The sequence below is a fragment of the Euleptes europaea genome, chromosome 12 (assembly GCF_029931775.1).
Source record: "Euleptes europaea isolate rEulEur1 chromosome 12, rEulEur1.hap1, whole genome shotgun sequence".
Taxonomy (NCBI): Eukaryota; Metazoa; Chordata; class Lepidosauria; order Squamata; family Sphaerodactylidae; genus Euleptes; species Euleptes europaea.
In genome coordinates this window covers 23,561,216-23,583,381 of record NC_079323.1, presented here as the reverse complement: position 1 = coordinate 23,583,381, position 22,166 = coordinate 23,561,216, and the positions used below count along the sequence as shown (strand labels likewise).

General features: G+C 43.9%; 1 protein-coding gene across 1 annotated transcript in view; it reads left to right on the top strand.

The window, feature by feature from the left end:
• Positions 1-21,212, top strand: part of FLT3 (fms related receptor tyrosine kinase 3) — a 39,510-nt gene extending 18,298 nt beyond the window's left edge. Inside the window, exons 11-22 of the mRNA XM_056858159.1 lie at positions 473-576; positions 668-800; positions 904-1,008; positions 3,616-3,726; positions 5,083-5,230; positions 7,515-7,642; positions 7,830-7,954; positions 10,455-10,577; positions 12,489-12,600; positions 13,332-13,431; positions 15,081-15,186; positions 21,126-21,212. Of these exons, the coding sequence (XP_056714137.1) occupies positions 473-576; positions 668-800; positions 904-1,008; positions 3,616-3,726; positions 5,083-5,230; positions 7,515-7,642; positions 7,830-7,954; positions 10,455-10,577; positions 12,489-12,600; positions 13,332-13,431; positions 15,081-15,186; positions 21,126-21,212 (1,382 nt within the window). The remainder of the gene's footprint in view (positions 1-472; positions 577-667; positions 801-903; positions 1,009-3,615; positions 3,727-5,082; positions 5,231-7,514; positions 7,643-7,829; positions 7,955-10,454; positions 10,578-12,488; positions 12,601-13,331; positions 13,432-15,080; positions 15,187-21,125) is intronic.
• The last annotated feature ends 954 nt before the right edge of the window (positions 21,213-22,166 follow it).

Sequence of the window (22,166 nt, the reverse complement as noted above, 5' to 3'; positions counted from 1 at the left end):
GGCATAGAAGTCCTTGAAAGAAGTGACATTTGAACCCAGGTCTCCCAGTTCCACTTCTAGGTCTCTATTAACTGGGAACACCTGGCCTATCAACAGAAATAGGGGCAGCACATCAAAATCTATTGTTATTGAAGATGGCTTGTTTCTCATTTGCTTTTAGGGGTTTTTAATGTATGTCTGTGATATTTTAATATTCTGTGTTATAAACCGCACACTACTCTGTTAGAGTCTTGTTAAAGGCATGTTATTTGAAGCCTGAGCTCAGCCGGTGCCATATTATGTATTTTTTTTTAAGGAATAAACAAACACACTTTTTCTTTTCAACAAAGCATCCTAAAGATGAACAAATGCATTGTGGCACGAATTTTGCGAAGGCTTCATCTTGTTTCCTCAGATGCACAAAGTAATCTTATTTTCAGCATTACACTGAAGTGATTCCATGTTCAGTAATTTGCCTCTTTTCCAGTTGCAGAGGTCTTTGCCCTACCAAATTATACCACTTTATATGCAACCATTGGATTCTTTATTTCATTAATTGCGGTGATGCTCCTGTTAATTTCCTACAGCTATAAAAAGGTAAAGGCTAAACCAGCACCCGTCTTTCACATACTCATTTTCTCATCACACTTCCCTTTTCCAGCTATTCACAGTTTTCCATTTCTGGTAGCGATTTAGATACATGAGTCAGATGCAGATTATACAGATGGTCGGCCCATCCGATAATGAATACATCTACGTTGATTTCAGCGAGATGGAGTATGAAATGAAGTGGGAATTTCCAAGAGAAAATCTGGAATTTGGTGAGAATCTGCAGTGACTGTCATTAAACGAACCATCAGACTGATAACCACATGCCTGAACTGCAAGATGAAGAAAATCCTTTTCATTTTCTCTCCCTTCTAGGGCAAATTCTTGGTTCTGGTGCCTTTGGGAAAGTGGTGAATGCGACAGCCTATGGAATTAGCGAGTCAGGAGTGTCAGTCCAAGTTGCTGTCAAAATGCTGAAGGGTATGTTGTAAAGATCATCTGGTCTATTTCTACTGCAAAAAGATGGAGGGCATCTTGGTTATCTTCTGGGCATGGAGGAGGGGTCACTGGGGGTGTAGGGGAGGAGGTAGTTGTGAATTTCTTGCATTGTGCAGGGGGTTGGACTAGATGATTCTGGTGGTCCCTTCCAACTCTATCATTCTATGAAAGTGTGGGCTATTCATAGAATAGTGGGGGCAGAACTTGTATTCAAATCAGCGGCAGGGCTGGATAGTCTGGGCAAAGGTGGGGAGATTGAGGTCCATCTACAACTAAGTTGGGAGGCAGTGCAGGCCAATGGGAGACCAGTAATTAGGAGACTGTGTAGTTCAATCATCCATCACCACAAGCTTCTGTACAGAGAGAACAAGGCCAGTGGATGGCAGGAGAGAAGCTCCCTCTACTGGCAAATGGCCACAGTGACACAAAGCACTCTGTTCTAGCTGCACGGCACCCTGCCCTCCGCCTGCACGATTATTTAAGCTATGTGTATACATGAAGCTGCCTTCTACTGAATCAGACCCTTGGTCCATCAAAGACAGTGTTGTCTGCTCAGACCGGCAGCGGCTCTCCAGGGTCTCAGGCAGAGGTCTTTCACATCACCTACTTGCCTGGTCCCTTTAACTGGAGATGCCGGGGACTGAACCTGAGACCTTCTGCATGCCAAGCAGATGCTCTACCACTGAACCTGAGACCTTCTGCATGCCAAGCAGATGCTCTACCACTGAGCCACACAAAAAAGTTCAATCCATTTTATATGTAGCTGTCCCTGAAGACAGTTTAGAAATTGCGATTAGTTTAAAGGGCAGTACTAATTCCACAATACACTTACCTGAGAGTAAGTCCCATTAAACATAGTGAGGTGTACTTCTAAGTAAACATGTATATGATGGCGCTGTACAAATATTATGTGGTATAAAATACAGAGCTGGTGAACCAGGTGGTTTCCCCACTCCTACTCATGAAGCCCGCTGGGTGACCTTGGGCTAGTCACAGCTCTCTTAGAGCTCTCTCAACCCCACCTACCTCACAGGGTGTCTGTTGTGCGGAGGGGAAGGGAAGGTGATTGTAAGCCGGTTTGATTCTTCCTTAAGTGCTAGAGAAAGTCGGCATATAAAAACTAACTCTTCTTCTAATCAAAAAGAATGTTGTGTTTTTCCAGAGGAGTTACATTCTTTATTTATTTTTATTTAAAATCTTTTTTCTCTCGTCTTTCCACCCAAATGGGTCCCCAAGGCAGCAACCTTAAAATATTTCAACAACAGAACAAAATTAAGTGTATATAAAACGATTCACTAAAAACATAAGCACACATAACACCAAAACCAGGGAGGAGGGCCAATAACAGCTATTGGGGGTATGCCAAACAAAACAAAAAAGTCTTCCCCCAGTGGGGGAAGACAACAATAGAAAGAGACGAACAAATCTCGTTGGGGAGGGAGTTCCAAAGTTTTGGCGCCATAACCGAGAAGGCTCTTTCTTGGGTTGCCTTCCAACTCAGATGGCAGGGACACCTGAAGCAAGACCTCCCAAGATGGCTGGGAGTGGACAGGTAGGTCCATATGGGAGAAGAAAGTCCTTAAGGTATGCTGGTCCCAAGCTGTGTAGGGCTTCAAAGATGGACTGTACATAATGTATATAAATAATATATAAAATGTATAAAAGAAATAAAACAGGACCAAGGTATGTCAAGGACTGCCGACTCCCATATTACCCTGTCTAGTTATTACAGTCATCATCTGAAGTTCTGAAGTCCTCTATATGCAATCATTATCTGAAATGAAGTGGGTGGCGATGCATGACAGGGCTTCTTCTGTTGTGGCCCCTCAGTTATAGATCACAGTTCTCATAAACATTAGATGAGTACCAAGTGTACTAAGTTACTAATAGAGTTGCCTGCTCTGGGTTGGGAAGTTACTGGAGATTTGGAGGTAGAGCTTGTGGAGGGAAGGGACTTCTGCAGGGTACAATGATAAAGAGGCCACCCTCCAAAGAGGCCACCCTCTGTCAGCAATGCTGATTCTGTGACCTTAGGCAGTTCATGAGAGGGAGGGCATCTTGGCCATCTTCTGGGCATGGAATAGGGGTCACTGGGTGTGTGTGGGGGAGGTAGTTGTTAAATTCCTGCATTGTGCAGGGGGGTGGACTAGATGACCCTGGTGGTCCCATCCAACTCTATGATTCTATGAAATTGCCATTAACAATACAGTTGGCTGGATAGGGTACTGTGACTCATTTAATCTAATACTGACAATTCTTGGCATTAAAGTTACAATCCTCAGCACACTTACCAGGGAGTTAGCCCTGTTGAATTCACTTCTGTGTAAGCATACATAGGATCAAGCATCACAGTTAGGAATGGAAAATTGTCAAGTTCTGCTTTCTGGGCACTGAATTCATCTTCAGTTGCTGATTTGTGAAGCTGCTATTGGTAGTGCTATGAATCCAGATCACTATGCTGCTTGAGCAGCTTAAACAGGATCAACTTCATGGTGCTGAATTTAATTTGCCATTGTACATTAAACGATCAAATGGTGGAGATGCAAGTCCCCAGTGTGTTAAAGATCACCTTTTGTGATGTATTTACAGAAAAATACAGCTCTTCCGAAAAAGAGGCTCTAATGTCAGAACTCAAAATGATGACTCACATTGGAAGTCATGAAAACATTGTGAATCTACTAGGAGCATGTACCCTATCAGGTAAGGGGCACGTTACTGAAATATGCTGAACTTTACTGTCCTATTGATGAGAGGTTCTTGAACTTTTTAGAAGTGGGGCCAAATTCTGAACTTACTTGACATTTTTGGGACCCATGTACAAAGTAACTCCACTCTACTTTCCCCCTCCCTGATATAAGATGCAACACCCTCATATCAGTGAAGAAGTTTAGATTTTCATTTATTTATTATATTATTGAGTTATATTTCATGGGTTTTTCTAACATTATACTGAAGCAAACCCAAATTAGTCATCGAGTATCCTGATGCCTCCTCTTCCAGTTCACCTGTTCTTCCTCCTTTTTGTTGTTGTCAAGTCACAGCTGACTTATGGCGACCTCGTAGGGTTTTCAAGGCAAGAGATGTTCAGAGGTGGTTTGCCATTGCCTGCCTCCAGGTCTCGCCCCTGGTATACCTTGGAGGTCTCCCATCCAAATACTTGCCAGGGTCGAGGCTGAGAGTGTGGCTGGCCCAAGGTCACCAAGGAAGCTTCCACGGCGCAAGTGGGGATTGGAACCTGGGTTTCCCAGAACCTAGTCTTAGTCTAACCCTTCAACTACTACACCACACTGGCTCTCTTCCTTCCTCCTACCTGGCCTCATAACCCACCTGAGAGAACCCTACTTTTAGTTCCAGACACACAGTTTGGCAATCACTGCTGTAGGCTGTTGTTAACCTGGGAACATCAGTGGTTTGATATAAGGAATGGCTAGCATAGGACATAGGAGCCCCGTGGCGCAGAGTGTTAAGCTGCAGTACTGCAGTCAAAAGCTCTGCTCACGACCTGAGTTCGATCCCGACGGAAGTTGGTTTCAGGTAGCCGGCTCAAGGTTGACTCAGCCTTCCACCCTTCCGAGGTTGGTAAAATGAGTACCCAGCTTGCTGGGGGTAAAGGGGAGATGACTGGGGAAGGCACTGGCAAAACCACCACGTAAACAAAGTCTATCTAGGAAACGTCGGGATGTGACATCACCCCATGTGTCAGGAATGACCCGGTGCTTGCACAGGGGACCTTTACCTTTAGCATAGGATATCACATCAGGGCTAGTCATTTCTGTCTGTGCCTCCTCTCTAGTGAAAAGCAAAATTGAAAGAAACTCTTACAGTGCATTCCTAAGGAGAGTTACTCCAGTCTAAGCCCATTCATTTCAGTGGGCTTAGACTGGAGTAACTCTCCTTAGGAATGCACTGTTAGTAAAGAAACAAAGGGAATCTTCCGTTTCTTTTTTTTAAAAGTGCTTTTCTGCTGCATCCTCCAAACGTTTGCTGCCTTTTTCTCTTTTATGGCTAGTTGTAGTAGCGGCTGTTCATTTTTTTGTTTACTTAAACATATTCCAGGGCCGATTTACTTAATTTTTGAATACTGTTGCTACGGAGATCTTTTGAACTATTTACGAAGCAAGAGGGAAAGATTTCACAAGACGTTGACGGATATCTTCAAGCAGCATAATTTCAGCTTTTACCACAATTTCCCAGACCATACGAGGTAACTACATAACCCGCTGTGGCTTGGGTGAAGGTGTGAAATGCCAAAGAGTGAGGGGCCACAGTCTGTGTTGTTCACACGCAGAGGAGCTGTGTGTAATGTGCAAACGTGAGTTCTAGCTTGTAAAGATAGGTGTCAATATCCATCTGATGACAACTTAGGGCAAAAACGCACGGTCGCTTTAGCCTCCTTTATTCCCTGTTTCAGCCAGGATCGAACGCACGTTCGGTGAAACACATGCGTTCGATCCTGGCTGAATCCTGGCCGAAACAGGGGATAAAGGAGGCTAAAGCAACCATGCGTTTTCGCCCTGTTTCCTACCTCCCACCACTCGACATAATTCTAGCACAACAATATGCAGTGTGCAAGGGGAAGGGCTGTGGCTGAATGAGAGAGCAGCAGCTTTGCACGCAGAAGGTCCCAGGTTCAATCCCTGGTGCCTTCAGTTAAAAGAACCAGGTAGTGCTAGGGCGGAAACTGCAGTCAGCATGTGAACAAGTGAGGCTTACTGTACATGATGTGAAGTGCACAGCTCACCCCAACCCCCCCATCTGTCTGCTAAGAGTATGCCCCCCTAGATTTCCAAGTCCATTTGCAGAAAAAGTGGCTGCCTAAAAGGCTGTGCCAAAGGGGTTTTCAGATGGGGCATGCCCATTATACTTGCTGCTGACAAAGCAGCTGCTATACGGGAGTGCCAAAGGGATAGTGTGGATATTTTGGTGACTGATTGGGGGCTTTAGGACACTTCTGGCTGTAGTTAGAAGGCATGAACAAAAAGACGAGAAAGGACTTGTGTTAATTTTCTACAACAGCATCCTATGCCTGGCAAATCTGGTATGCCCATTAAGTTATATTACCTCTCAACTGCAATCCCATTAGAGAAGATTACTAACTGATATGAGCTTAGCCCAATATAACTGTCTGTGTAGTGGTGGAAAGTGTCGTCAAGTCACAGCCGTCCTACTGTGACCCTTTAGGATTTTCAAGGCAAGAGACATGCAGAAATGGTTTGCCATTGCCTGCCTCTGTGTAGCAACCCTGGGCTTCCTTGGTGGTCTCCCATCCAAAGACTAACCAGGCTGACCCTGCTTAGCATCTGAGATCTGATGACTGGGCTAGCCAAGGCCATCCAGGTCAACATAAAACAACTTGTCTGTGTAGCGGTATTCAAAATAGTCGAAACTAAAAGATACCAAAGTCAGCGAACGTCACTTCTAAGTTGCATAAAAAGGAAGGATTAATTGCACAGCCCTAGTGAAATGGTAGAGCCCCGTGGCGCAGAGTGGTTAGCTGCAGTACTGCAGGCAAAAGCTCTTCTCATGACCTGAGTTCGATCCCGTCAGGAGTCAGTTTCAGGTAGCCGGCTCAAGGTTGACTCAGCCTTCCATCCTTCCGAGGTCGGTGAAATGAGTACCCAGCTTGCTGGGGGTAAAGGGAAGATGACTGGGGAAGGCACTGGCAAATCACCCCGTAAACAAAGTCTGCCTAGTAAACGTCGGGATGTGATGTCACCCCATGTGTAAGGAGTGACCCGGTGCTTGCACAGGGAACTATCTTTACCTTTTTAGTGAAATGGCAAAGGGGTTCACGTGATAGTACACAGTCAAATATATTTCCTAGATAAGTAGAATCAGACAGGCTGAAATGAGGCAGGCAGCCAGATGGCAAAAAACGAGTAACCTGGATTTGAATAGGGGAGCTGAGGGTCTCTCTCTCTCTCTGCCAGTTTGAAGGCAAGGAGCAGATCTGGAAGGTTTTATATCACTGGCACTAGGCTAAGTCACCTGATTTCTAGGGCCAGGAGACTTCTGGGTTGTTGTCAAAGTTTACAGCTGGAACTCCCAACTAACAGCCCAGATGGATCAGGGAGAAGGAAACCAGGACATGAATTCTGATCAGAGTCCCATGGCACCTGACTGTAGTTCAAAGAACCAAGTTATTAGTATGACTTTATTATATATTAAGAACCACGTTGGTATAAGAAAGCCGTGACAAATTAGTTGGCTTCACTTTGCTGGACTGAAAGTGTCACGGGATCTCTTTTGTAGGCTTTGTTGTTTAAAGCAAACGAACAGTACAGTGCATCTCAAGTTCCAGTGACATAAGTAATAAAATTCTGATTAAGCACACCTCCAACCAAACCTCTATTTGCAAAAATAATTTGTTGTCATAGTTTTGATTACTGCCTATGTGTTCCATGGGGAAGGCATGCTCACTCTTACTGATGTTTTCTTCAGTGTCGCCGTTCTTCTAAAAGTCATCTTTCTTTCCTTCTTTTTTTCAGAAATAGAAATATACTAAAAAATGGGTCATATACAGCAGTAGATGGAGTGGATGACTTTAGAAACCTGCATGTGCAAGTCTTGGATTTGGCCTCTAAACCTTCTGACATTTCCCTACTTTCTGGGGAGGGTGAGAAATCCAACAATGCTCTTTCATAAGCAACATAGTTGCTTTAAGAATTTAGAGCAAGAATTGTGGGTTATAATTTTTTTTAAAAGAACAATCTGAAACAAGGTTGTAATTTGGAGACTAATGCTAGTAACAGAGTCTCAAGCCCTAGAGAAATAAAACTCTTGTCTTGGACTTTTGTTTACAGAAGACATTAAATATGTGAACAGGATAATGGAGGATGAAGAAGATCTCAATGTGTTGACTTTTGATGACCTACTTTACTTCTCCTATCAAGTTGCTAAAGGAATGGAGTTTTTGGAATCAAAATCAGTAAGCTTCTATGTTACATATAAACAAGAGGGTCCTTGAGGAAGAAGGCAATCAACAGGCCCTCCTTTTCCCACTTGGCCCTAGATATGCACAAAAAGAAAAGCCAACATTTTTGCACGCTAGAGGTTGACAGAATTAGGCATCATGTAGAGAAACTGACCTGACATGGATGTCCCAGGCTAGCCCAATCTCGTCAGATCTCAGAAGCTAAGCAGGGTTGCCCCGGTTAGTACTTGGATGGGAGACCACCAAGGAAGTCCAGGGTTACTACGCAGAGGCAGGCAATGGCAGACCACCTCTGTTAGTCTCTTGCCTTGAAAATCCTATGGGGTCACCTAAGTCGGCTGCACCTTGATAGCACTTTCCATCACTTTCCACCATGAAGAAACATTTTTCTCTCTTTTCCAGTACTAGAGCTCATGGTTACCTGTGAAACTGATTCTGGTTTAGATAGTTTTAAAGGACAAATTCATGGAGGATAGAAACCATAGTGCCATTGGTCAGGATGACTAAATGAAACCTCCATGTTCAGATGATTTATGCCATTGAGCACCGGTGGCTGGGAGACAATAGCCGTGGAGGGCTGTTTGCACATGCTTTCTAGAAACAGGTGGCTAGGAACTGTGGGAAACCATGTTCCAAACACCAAAAATGAATAATGGTAGAAGAACACTTTGCTAGGAGTAAGGCCTACTGAATAGACCTGAGTAGGATTCTTACAGCCCATTCCTGAGAATGGGGCTGAAAGTTGTTAGGAGGCAGCATGACCTCTCCGCCAGCATAAATGTGTGTAATCACGCATTTACGCCAGCAGTGAGGCCAATCCCAGCGGGGGCCGAGCACCGCGGGAGTGCTCCTCCCCCCTCCGCCGGCTCGGCCTCTCCGTGGCACCAGCAACGGTGTTGAGAGGCCACGCCGGCAAGGGGGGCGGGGCAGGGGTGGGCCAGGGGGAGGAGCCACTGCTTGGTCGGCTTCCTCACCACTTTCAGCCACATGTGTTGTCGGCCGGAACAGCATTGCTGCACTTGCTATTTAGCAGGCACAGCCTCACTGTTTTCAATGGGGCAAAAAGCCCCAGTTAAACAAAAAAAAGCCGCAAAACGGCTTTTTTTTTTTTTTTTTTTTTTGTTTAATGGCATTGGGCGCTGCTGCGCCTCTTCCCCACCGTCCCTGTACGCCTCAGTTCAGGAATGGGCTGTAAGTCAACCTGTTTAGGATTGCTTACTTACAGTACAATCTAAGAGCTATGCTGTTTTAAGCCCGTTGACTTGGATGGGCTTAGAAGAGTGTAACTGTTTAGGACTGCACTGTTAGGGATTTACTCGTAAGCAAGGAATACATTTGTCTTCACCCTGGGACATCGAACAAACATTTGTAGATATACAAAGAGGACCATTCTCAGAAGGCAGGTCAGAGAACACAGCATTGAGCCTTCAGTCTTCCTGTAGAGTTAGCAAGCCACGTCTTTAAACATGCAGAGATCCCGTGGGCTTCTTCTGCATCTTCTGTATGTACTATGTGGCTGCAAGTATTGCTGGACTTAATACCTTTTCTCCAGTATAAGAAACTTTTATCAAACAAATCCCCAGTATGTTTCAGTTCCTTCTTTGCAGGATTCATTACTTGCAAGTTTGCCTACTCAGTGAGGGTCAAGCTGGACATGTGTGTTTTTAAAGAGCTGTGGGGGTGCCTTTAAAAAAATTAAACATAATTTTTTGGGCTTGGAAACCTGCTATGGCAGAATGAAGGGCTCCTGCCTTCACCCCCGAGCTGTTTTCCGATGCTGAAACAACATTGGAGGGGGGATTATTTCCCCATTTTTACTGTTCCATACCCCACGTGGAGCAGCAGAAATGAGGAAATAACTCTCCAGCGCTGTTTCACATGAAGCTGCCTTATACTGAATCAGACCCTTGGTCCATCAAAGTCAGTATTGTCTACTCATGGGCAGCAGCTCTCCAGGGTCTCAGGCAGGGATCTTTCACATCACCTACTTGCCTAGTCTCTTTAACTGGAGATGCCAGGGACTGAACCTGGGACCTTCTGCATGCCAAGCAGATGTTCTACCACTGAGCCAAAGCCCCTCTCAGTGTGGGAAAATGACTGGGGGGGGGGAAAGGCAGGAGCCCTTCCTCTCCTTGGGGAAGCGTTCTGAGCCCAAAGAGGATCTCCTTTCTTTTTAATAGCAATACCTTGCAGGTGCTGTGAGTCTATGGGGAACTGGAATTGAGTCCAGGGCACCCAGATGCAATACTTTAAAAACAAGCACATCTAAAGATTGAAGTTTTTTGAAACACTCAATACTGTAGCCAGAAAATTTATTTACCATAATAATCAAAGATTGGTACTTCATAGGAAATTAATTCTGTCATTTCACAAACAACTGGGAAATTGCTACACCCTGTGTGTCATTATTATCAGAGAAATGTACTAGTTCTAAGATGATTCCAGAATTAAACAACATTCTTTGTTGTTAACTAATTTGATCCTGCCTTGACAGTGTGTTCACAGAGATCTGGCTGCCAGGAATATTCTAGTTACTCATGGGAAAGTGGCGAAAATCTGTGACTTTGGACTTGCCAGGGATATTGTGTACGACTCAAATTACGTTGTCAGAGGCAATGTAAGTGTACGCCTGTTTTAGATCTTTTGCATCATTTATGTAGATAATATGATAAAATGGCAATAATAATACTTGTGTCTTGCAAAGCAATTGCTTTGCACAGACAGAACACCGTCCAGAAGGGCTGTGATATGCAGAAGTCTCTTTCTAGCCTCAGATGCTAGCAAGGCAAATTTTCTTCTTCTCCTCCTCCTTCTCTTCTCCTTCTCCTTCTCCTTCTCCTCCTTCTCCTTCTCCTTCTCCTTCTCCTTCTCCTTCTCCTTCTCCTTCTCCTTCTCCTTCTCCTTCTCCTCCTCCTTCTCCTTCTCCTTCTCCTTCTCCTTCTCCTCCTCCTCCTCCTCCTCCTCCTCCTCCATCTCCATCTCCATCTCCATCTCCTTCTCCTTCTCCTCCTCCTCCTCCTCCTCCTCCTCCTCTCTCTTTGTCTGCGGAGACACCTTCATGCGTGATTGGTCTTCTATTTGGAAAGCTGTTCTACAAAGAAATAGTGTCTGACCTGCATGTAGCTTTTCCTGTGCAACATTTACATATGCATGTATTTCACCGTATGCGCACACACCGGGAACTACAACTGGACAACTTTTTTCATATAAGAAATAAGACACGTTTGAATCAACCCTGATTTTCTGTGTTGCTACACAATAAAAGCACCCTCAGTGAAACAACATGATAATTTTTTTCTACTCTGGTTCTACCATTCTAATTCTTTTCCTGCCATCCCCTCAAATACCAGCGGTGGACTCTAATCTGGGGAACCGGGTTTGATTCCCCACTCCTCCACATGAGTGGGGGACTCTAATTTGGTGAACTGGGTTGGTTTCCCCACTCTTCTACATGAAGCTGCTGGGTGACCTTGGGCTAGTCACAGTTCTTTTCGAACTCTCCCAGCCTCACCTACCTCACAAGGTGTTTGTTGTGGGGAGAGGAAGGCGATCGTAAGCCAGTTTGATTCTCCTTAAAAGTTAGAGAAAGTTGGCATATAAAAACCAACTCTTCTTCTTCTGCCACCCATCCCTTCCCAGAAATTCTCCATTTTGCAATTGCATGTCCTCCAATTGACAGTAATGTCAAACCAATGCACTCCAGTTAATACCAGCTGCTTTCAAATATAACAACAAAATGATATCTGAAGAAGTGAACTGTGGCTCATGAAAGCTCCTACCCTGCCAGAAATTTTGTTAGTCTTTAAGGTGCTACTGGACTCTTGCTCTTTTCGTCTTCTAACAAAATGGTTGTCATCACACAAATTAGCCTCGGCAGTCTTTCTTTGGACTTGTGCTGCTCTCCTCTTCTCTTCCCTTAACACAAAGCTTGGGAATCCAAGACTGCCATATGCCAATAAACTATACTTTGCCATCATATTGAAACTTAATGAAATGACAAACCATAGTTGGTTCTTTGGCCTACAAAAAAGGATTCTGAATCAGGATTAAACTGTGACTGAAGTGGTTTGTAGGCAAGAGAAAAAAACCATAGATCATCTGACTCAGATGAAATGACAGACTGTGGTTGGATACAGAAATCTTCATTGGTCTGTCAAGGTCAGTACGGCCTCTATTCTGACTGGCAGGGCTTCTCCAGGATCTCAGGTCAGGATCTTTCACATCAGCTGCTACTACCCAGTCATTTTAACTCAAGATCCTGGGGATTGAACCTGGGACTTTCTGCATGCAAAGCAGATGATCTACCACTGAGCCACAGCCCCACCTCCAATTTAATTGGGATTGGCTTGATTGTTACAGCAAGAAACCTTGGAAGTTCTCATACTAGTATGAGAACTTCCGAGGTTTCTTGCTGTAACAACAAAACACTGTTTGCAGTTATGTCTGAATGCAACCATAGATTATGTGACTTTCTCCTTCTCTTTAGTGCATAAATGAATCTTTTTCCCCCTCTTCTCCTTGCATCTAGGCTCGCTTACCTGTCAAATGGATGTCACCTGAAAGCTTATTTGAAGGGATATACACAATTAAGAGTGATGTTTGGTCTTATGGAATCTTACTATGGGAAATATTCTCCCTTGGTATGTTTTGGATAATATCAACTATTACAAACTATATATCTGTAAGTTATATATTCACAAGAGTGAAAGAACTGGTTTTTTTTTTTAATTTCAGTGTTTTTAAAATCCTGTCTCCCCACTACACAAGGCAATCAAGACGATTAACCAGATTAATATTGAACAGCCTAAAACAATATTTGACTTTGTTTTATTTACTGACATAATTATACCATGCCCTTCCATCTGATACAGAATCACTGGGGCAAATTATAGTAAAGAATTAAAACAACACAATGTCATCAAAATGTACTATTTAGTATATGGGTAATTAAAAGGACCCCCGACCTGGATGGCCCAGGCTAGCCTGATCTCGTCAGATCTCAGAAGCTAAGCAGGGTCGGCCCTGGTTAGTATTTGGATGGGAGACCGCTGAGGAAGACCAGGGTTGCTGTGCAGAGGAAGGCACTGGCAAACCACCTCTGTTCGTCTCTTGCCATGAAAACCACAAAAGGGGTCGCCATAAGTCGGCTGTGACTTGACGGCACTTTACACACACACACAATTAAAAGGACAGTGGAACAGGATTTCAACTAGTTCCAAAAAGATGGCAAAGCAAGCAGCAGGCAGTTTGATTGACATGGGAGGTTCAGTACTACAGCATCATTTCAAGAGAAATAAAAGGAGTCATGATAGCCTAGGTGATGTTCAGTTTTTTAACATTTGTTCCTTACTTTGGAATGTCCTTTCTTTAGGTGTGAATCCCTATCCTGGAATGCAAGTTGACGCAAACTTCTATAAGCTTATTAAAAGTGGATTTAAAATGGATTGTCCATTTTATGCTACAGAAGAAATGTAAGTTTGGGGGATATTCATGATTCAGTGGCCAAAAAATGTATTAGAAATATGGTTTTGTGAATTTCAGATGATAGACATTCAGATGTCATGATCTTGTTTACACATGACTTGTTTACACATGAAATGAGCCCTTTGCCAGATCACCTCAATGTTTTTGCCCAAAATTCAAATAGAATACCATCTTGATAAGCTGCATGCCTGTTCAGTAGCCACTTCTATAGGTTTGCCTGCATGAACTGCTTCCTATGCTAAAAGGTTATGAAGGTCATACCTTGCTTGGTAAATAGACTACAACTCAAATGAGGCAGTGCAAAAATGGGATGTGCAGATTATTTCCAATCTGAAATGTTCACTTGCCTTTCCTATTAAGAAACACCAGGCATGATGGATGAAGCTACTCTGGCAGCACTGTGGTTTATAGGATAGAGATATGAGTCTCATGCTGGCTGGCATTTCTTATACCAGGCACACAACCCACATGGTGTGCCGGTCGATGCACATGGAGCGCTTGCCCCACCCAAAATTGGTTTGGAACTAGGCTTTTAACATTTAAGACATTGTAACTTCCATTTAAAGAACAATATGTCATTTTTAGCTTAGGAACATTTCTAGATTTGTGTGTGTGTGTGTGTGTTACCTCTTGCTCCCCTAGGTAATAGAGGTCCAGAACCCGATCCACTTAACCTATACTTCTGCCCACCCAGGATTGCCCCAGGCACCAGGTGAATGTTTCAAGATCACTCCGACAATGTTTAAGTGATTCTGAAAAAAAAGTCCCCTGGAGCCATGGCTTGCCATGACAGAGTGCTTAAAGTGAAGGAGATTGAAATACATTCTTGTTTGTTTAAGTAAATACCTGTTTACAATCCATTTTACATGTTTCTGGTATCCATAGCTATTAAAACTGACAGAGATACTCTAGCTTTGGGGCAGAATTATCTGTTTGTGGTGAGGAAATCAGACATCTTTAGAACTGAGAAAGTGGCAGCCCCACCTAGTGAGGAAAGCTGGCTACAGCCCTAACCACCAACCCTATGAACCCTATGAGCTGAGGTTAATTTCAAATAGGCTGCAAAAGAATTAAGTCCAATGTGATATGTCCCACTAAGCCCACAGGATTCATACTTACTGACAAGTTATTTATTTATTTATTTGCTTGTTTGTTTGTATTTATTAAAAAATTTATGCCCAGCCTTTCTTCTTTGTCCAAAACGGCTCGATATGACAGTAGATTGTGGTTCCCACCCCCACCCCCAATATATTTGCCGTAGGACAGACTCAGTGCATTTGGGCATTTGGCTACGAGCGAAGCCAAAACAACAAATGATGGGTGCAGAACCATTATCTCCAGACGTGGATCTGTCTCAATCGCATCTGAAGTGGAGATGCGGTTGGAGGGGGGGGGGTGTTGTAATTTTAAAGCTAACTGGCAGTGCTGAAGTTCATCTATCTGTTCTCTTTTTAAATAATTGCAGTGCGCAGTGGAACAATCTTTTATGAGCGAAATGTACCTCTTGGGTGCCATAGCATGCCCTGTGTTGTGGGATGCATTAATATCCAGGTTGCCTAGCTTTTGCATGGGAGGGGGGGAGAATGGGAGAGTTGCATCAGTTTCTCCCTGCAGTTTCCTGTTGCTATCTTTGCAGATATTTCGTGCTGTGCTCCTGCTGGGCTTTGGACTCCAGAAAAAGGCCGTCCTTTTCGCAGCTGCTTTCCCTTCTGGCGTGCCAGCTGGCCGATGCAGAAGGAGCAGTAAGTAACCATGCAAACAAGCACTTTATTTATTTATTTTTGCATTTCTGTGATGAAAATCTTTTAATAGTGGCACACACGGCGAAGGATTGTAAACGACATTCCCCTGCTGCTGACTCAAGCCTTTGGGAAAAGTCCTCAGTTTTCCTCCAAGGGAAACTCCAGCTTGACAGCATTCTGGTGTTTTGTCCAGCTGTGCAGCCGACGCATAGAGGACACAATGCTTAAGTAGATATTACTGAGGGTTTTTGTCGTAGCATCCTGTAGGTGGAAGACTGTTTTGTCCACTTTTCAGGGAGAGTGTGAGGTTGTCCTTTGCCTTCAGCTGGGGAGAAAGGGCACCAATGGTTTATCTTGATTGTGTTACTAAAGTTGAGTTTGTTCTTAAGCTGGGGGTGGGGAGCTTTCTGCTCAGGAGGGGATACCTCCAGGTCCCTTCTAGGGCTGACAACAAGATTTTCTGGAGGGTGATGAAAAGTGCCATCAAGTCATAGCCGACTTGTGGTGACCCTGCACAATATTCAAGGCAAGAGACCTTCAGAGGTGGTTTGTCATTGTTTGCCTCTGGGTTGTGACCCTGCTTTCTTTGGTGGTCTCCCACCCAAATACTAACCAGGATTGACCCTGCTTAGATTCTGAGATCTGATGAGATTGGGCTATCCAGGTCAGGGCATTGCTCCAGACCCCTTCCAGGGCTGACAACAAGACTTTCTAGATTCAGTAAATTACTTAACACCTCTCCCCAATACTCTCATTCTTGGCCATGTGACATGCCTTCTGAGTTCTACAGATGTTCATACTTCTGCCTCTTTCCCAATAGTTCCCATCCCCCTCCCGGCAGCTCTGGTCCTTCCTGCAATAATCTCCTGGGACATTGCTTGTCATTATGCCAACTTGTTTCTTTGGACAGCAGATTGCATGCAAGGTTTGATGCCCTCCAACCAATCCCTGCTATATAAATAAGGAATGGTTGCTGCTGGGCTTTGGACTCCAGAAACAGGCCGTTCTTTTCGCAGCATAGAATTATTCAGCAGGGTAGCATTTATGCTGTTTGGGTTCACAGAGTCAGCATAATGTAGTGATTAAGAGTGGTGGTTTGGAGCGGTGGACTCTGATCTGGAGAACCAGGTTTGATTCCCCACTCCTCCACATGAGCGGCAGATGCAAATCTAGAGAACTGGGTTTGATTCCCCACTCCTACATATGAAGCCACCTGGGTGACCTTGGGCTAGTCACAGCTTTCTTAGAGCTCTCTCAGCCACACCTACCTCACAGGGTGTCTGTTGTGGGGAGAGGAAAGGAAGATCCTAGTCCAACACTCTAACCAATACACCATGCTGGATCTTTAATGTTTTCCAGTGTTTATAGTACATCTCAGTATTTTGGGGAGGATAAATGAGATTTGAAAAGCCCTTCAGACACCAGAAAATATTTTAGCAACAACAGCTGCAATGATGATGTTGACAATAACTGGTCGAGTTAATGGTTTCTGACACTTATGTTCCCATCCTAAAATACAGGCATGTCAAACAATGAAGAGTGATCATTCTGGGCAGGCGTTTGGTTCCAAAAGCAGCCCACGTAGCATAAGGGAAGCTGATTGTCTTCAAAACGCTGGATGAAGATGTTGCAAGGGAGAAATAAACCCTGTTCCTGTTTCCTGTTTCCAGATCAGAGCACCTGCATACCCCAAGGCACCTTGGCAAAACTAATCAACAACAGCCCCACTACCCCAGGGAGATTTTTAACATATGCCTGTCTAATTCTGAGGGCACAAAATATAACCTGTACCATAGACAATGTCACATGCCTGTGATTGCCAGCCAAGATATACAACAGATGAAAATCATATGAACAGCAAGGGAATCTACTCAATCAAGGCAATATATATATTAAGCTCTGACAGATGAATACAAATAACAGCTAAATGCAAAATGTTCAATCAGATGCACTTTAATTATCCAAGACTAACTTTTCAACATCTACCCGCTTTCTGAAAAACTAAAATCTTTGATTTATTATAATTAATAACCAACTGGTTATCCTGGCAAAAATTAGCCCTAGCTCAAAGCATATGATTCAGCCCTACTCTCATACAAGATAATAACACAGCATCATCCGCATACAATAAAATTAGCAGATGATGAATATTCAGTTTAGGGAGATGTAAATTACTGTGATTTATCTTGGGAGGCAGATCAAGTAAATACAAATTTAAAAAATCTGGGGTGAAATAATTCAGATTTGACTTAAAATGTTATGTTGATTTAAAATATATATATATAAGCTGAATGAATGAAAAGGGAACAGATTTGCTGCTGCTGCGGCTGCCACTGAATTTCTCTTGCCCAGTTCCCCATAGTATTTGCTGGGGAAATGAAGCTAAGTAGTATTCTGCTGCTTCGATTATTGGAAAGGGGAGCATTTAAGAGTTAACGTTATTTATAGCCCAGCTATTTACCCAGGGATGCTCAATGGTATGGTACTAACATTCGCTGTGCTAGTGATTTAGAAATGCTTGGGATGGGACAGCCAGACATGCACTAAGATAACATTCTAAACAATAGTATTATATCAGATTAGCAAGAAAAAGACATCGGGAGGGGATATTTAAGGAAAACAGTAGATTTCAGTAGATAAACTCTGGATCAGTTTGCTGGCCTCACACTACTTTGATGCTGTGCTGTGGGAAGGATGAAATGGACCAGTGTATTGTTTCCATGGGGGAGCCTCATGGTATAGAGTGGTAAGCTACAGTACTGCAGTCAAAAGCTCTGCTCACAACATGAGTTCGATTCCGACTGGAGTCAGTTTCAGGTAGCCAGTTCAACGTTGACTCAGCCTTCCATCCTTCCGAGGTTGGTCAAATGAGTACCCAGCTTGCTGGGGGGTAAAGTGTAGATGACTGGGGAAGGCAAAGCCAAACCACCCAATAAGCAAAGTCTGCCTAGTAAATGTTGGGATGTGAAGTCACCCCATGGGTCAGGAATTGGCCCCGTGCTTGCACAGGGAACTACCTTTTTTATTGTTACCAAGACTTGGATATTGAGCAGTGGGTTGTCCACTGCCACTGGTTGTCTACTGCCGTGGACAATATCCAAGAGAATTATCTTCTTCTAAGGAAGAAGCTAGGAAGAGAAGAGCTAGGGGATGGGAACTAAGTCACATTTGCACAGACGGCAGGAGGCGCTGTGTTTGCAATTTTGGGGAGCTTTGTTCACTGATTCCCACTATTCCCCTGCTGATCCCTACACAGCACCTGAACTAAAGTCCATTTGGGGGTAATATTTGTGGGCGTCAATATAACCTTTCCGCAACACTTCCTAGGACTGGCTGGAATGCCTCGTCGATATTCAGACTACCCAGATGCCTACACCCTATGAAATACTATCTCATCCATTGGCTCACTATAGTAGCAGTAGCAGTAATTGTAATAATATATATTATCTGAGAAGCATCCTCTGCCAAACAAACTCCAACAACCCTACAACTCATGCACAACAACCTAGAATGACTAGCCGGATGCCCCCCCTTCCCTACCACACCCTCTCCTTTGGTTTCTTATGTATGTTTGTTTGTTTTTAGATTTTGACATTGTGAGCAGGGATCTGTTTGAATGTATTCATCTACCATGCTTAGAATATCGTTGGCAAATAATAGGCCAGAATGACGGGATGGTTTTAACCACAGCTTTAATAAAGTAATCGGTTCTTCCCATAGTAAATTTCTGCTGATAGGAGGGATTTGTTGCTGCCAAAAATGATCCCACCCCAAAATGCTGTTCCTGGAGGACAGGGGGAAGAACACCATGAATTGACAGTCTGAAGCAGAAGGGGAGAATCAGCCAAAATTGCTCCCACTTCCATTAGTGGAAGTTTTCTGCAGGATCCAAGGCATCATCTATGAATTGCCTTGTAGTCCTGTATCAAAAACGTCACATTTTCAGCAGGGGTTGCATACCCACATTACCTGCCATACTTCTGTCATTCTTTTGATTTCAGTGCTAGTTCTACTCAGATAATGATGATTTTTTTTTTGTTATTTTAAAGCTTTGTAGTTAACAGGCACTGCCAATGAGCAAATGTTGTTTTATTTACATAACTGATACTTTTATATATTGTGGGGTTTTTAAAAGTTGGGCTACGCTTTGTGCACCTTTGTAGCAAAGCAGTATAAATGTTCAACGAATAAATAAATATGTCTTTAAATTTACTATTGACTCTTCAGGTAGATAGATCGCTTTGTTTTCAGTGGTTCAGGGGGATGTCTGCTGAAAAATATTTTTGGAACATATGTGCAGTTTTTCCAAACCCTATAGTTCTTGTTTCTGAAGGATTACACAATTCACTCCTTGGGGAAATGTTTTTGGAAACAGGAAACTATTTCCCCCACTCACACACATACAATGCAGAGGTGGAGCTATGCCTCAGGTGAAGAACCTCTGCTTTGCATCCAGAAGGTCCCAGCATCTCCAATTAAAAGAATCAAGTGATGTGAAACACCTCAACTTGAGACCCCGGACAGCTGCTTCCAGTCTGAGTAGACAATACTGACCTTGACGGACCATTAATCTGACTCACTATAAGGCATAAGAACATAAGAGGAGCCCTGCTGGATCAGACCAAAAGTCCATCTAGTCTAGCATCCCATTTCACACATTGGCCAACCAGTTCCTCCAGAGGGCCAACAACAGGGCACAGAGGCCGAGGCCTTCCCCCAGTGTTGCCTCCTGGCACTGGGATTCAGAGGTTGACTGCCTCTGAATATGGAGGTTCCCTTCCTAGTCACCATGGCCACTGATAGACCTATCCTCTATTAATCTATCTAATCCCTTTTTAAAGCTGTCTGTGCCCATCACTACATCCTCTGGCAGCAAATTCCACGTTTGAATCACTTGCTTTAAAAAGTATTTCCTTTTGTCTGTCCCTGGATCTACTGCCCATCAGCTTCATTGGGTGGCCTCAAGTTCTAGTATTTTGAGGGAGAAAAAGTTCTCTTCATCAACTCTCTCCACCTTGTGTATAATTTTATAAACTTCTATAATGTCCCCCCTTAGTTGTCTCTTCTGATCTGAAAAGTCCCAGACTCTTCTGCCTTTCCTCATAGGGAAGGTGCTCCAACCCCCTAATCATCCTGGTTGCCCTCTTCTGTACTTTTTTCTAGCTCTGTGATGTCATTTTTGATACACAGTAACCAGAACTGTACATAGTATTCCAAATGAGGCCGCACAATAGATCTATACGGGGGCATTATAATATCAGCCATTTTATTTCCAATCCCTTTCCTAATAATCCCTAACATAGAGTTGGCCAGCTTCGTGTGAGTTCATATGTAGTTGTTCTGTCTCTCTTCTACTCTCATCCCATCAGCATTGCCTTCTTTGCTCTCTCTGGATTGGCTAGCCAACAGATTCACTGTGGACCAGAGGTTAATGTGTTGGGCTAGGGCTGGAGAGGTCAAGTCACCAAAAGGTTGATCAAAACAGATAATGAACCAGTGAGGGAGGACAGAAATTTAATACATGGCACTAAAATACCAAGTGTCCTACTACACAAGGAGGCAAGTGGTACAGCTAGACAATTATTTCTGTAATGCTCGCTTCACCAAAGTACATAGGAGCCATGCTGGATCAGACCAAAGGCCCATCAAGTCCAACATTCTGTTCACACAAAAGCCAACCAGCTGCCTCTAGGAAGCCCACAAGCAGGATGACTGCAAAAACATCTTCCCATGCTCCCTAGCAACTGATATAAGGAGTCACACTGCCTCTGGTACCCATGGATACCCATCACAGCTAGTAGTCATTGTGGCTTGTAGCTATTTACTATCTGACCTAGTCAAGTTATGGGCTTTCTGACACCCCTCATTGAGCTCCATCACATAATCACCCTTCTTATATCAGATACCATTTGATATCTGTCTTTCCTCTCCCCCTGCAGGGTCTAAGAGACCCTGGGGAGCGTTTCCATTTGGGAACACTCTCCATGACCATAGTCTATGCTGGGGTCCATGGCTGCCCTCCTTGATCAGCTTCACTGTGTATCCAAGCAACATCACCTTGTAGTTATGGTTGACTTCAATTTCTCTGATGTGTGGTAGGCATCCAAACTCTGCTAAGCATCAAAGTCACACAACTTCTTGACCTGTCTGGCTGGCAACTTCCTTTTTCAAATGGTGGAGGAACCTATGAGGGACTCGGCCATACTCGACTTAATATTAACCAACAAGCAAGAGTTAGTAGATGGGGGACCTTAGGGGGGAAGGGACCATGTCCTCCTAGAATTTCTTTTGCTGGGGGAGGGGGCAAGGAGGTTCATAGTCAGACAGCTATGGTAAATTTTAGTAGGGCAGACTTTAATGAACTTAGAGCCATAATGAGATTCATTCCATGGACAAGAATGCTGGAAGGAAGAGGAGAAGGAGGAGGAAGAGGAAGAAGAAGAGTTGGTTTTTATACCCCGACTTTCTCTATCACTTAAGAGAGAACCAAACTGGCTTACACACATCTTCCCATCCCCTCCCCACAACAGTCACCCTGTGAGGTAGGTGGGGCTGAGAGAGCTCTAAGAGAGCTGTGACTAGCCCAAGGTCATCCAGCTTGGCCCTATGTGTAGGAGTGGGGAAAACCAACCCAGTTCACCAAATTAGCATCCGTCGCTCATGTGGAGAAGTGGGAATCAAACCCAGATCTCCAGATTAGAGTCCACCACTCCAGTCCACCGCTCTTAAACACTGTATCACCACTTTTCAATATTTTTATACATTATCTGGATAAGGGGGTGGAGGGACTACTCATTAAATTTGTAGATGACACCAAATTTGGAGAAGTAGCAAGCACCCTGGAAGATAGAGATAGAATCCAATAAGATCCATTAAGATCTGAACACACTGGGGACTTCCGGTGGTGCTGCTGGGACGAGCACTCCATTTCCCCAGGCTGTCCTGGGAGAAATCCAAGTTTGCGTTATTTCTGGGGTACC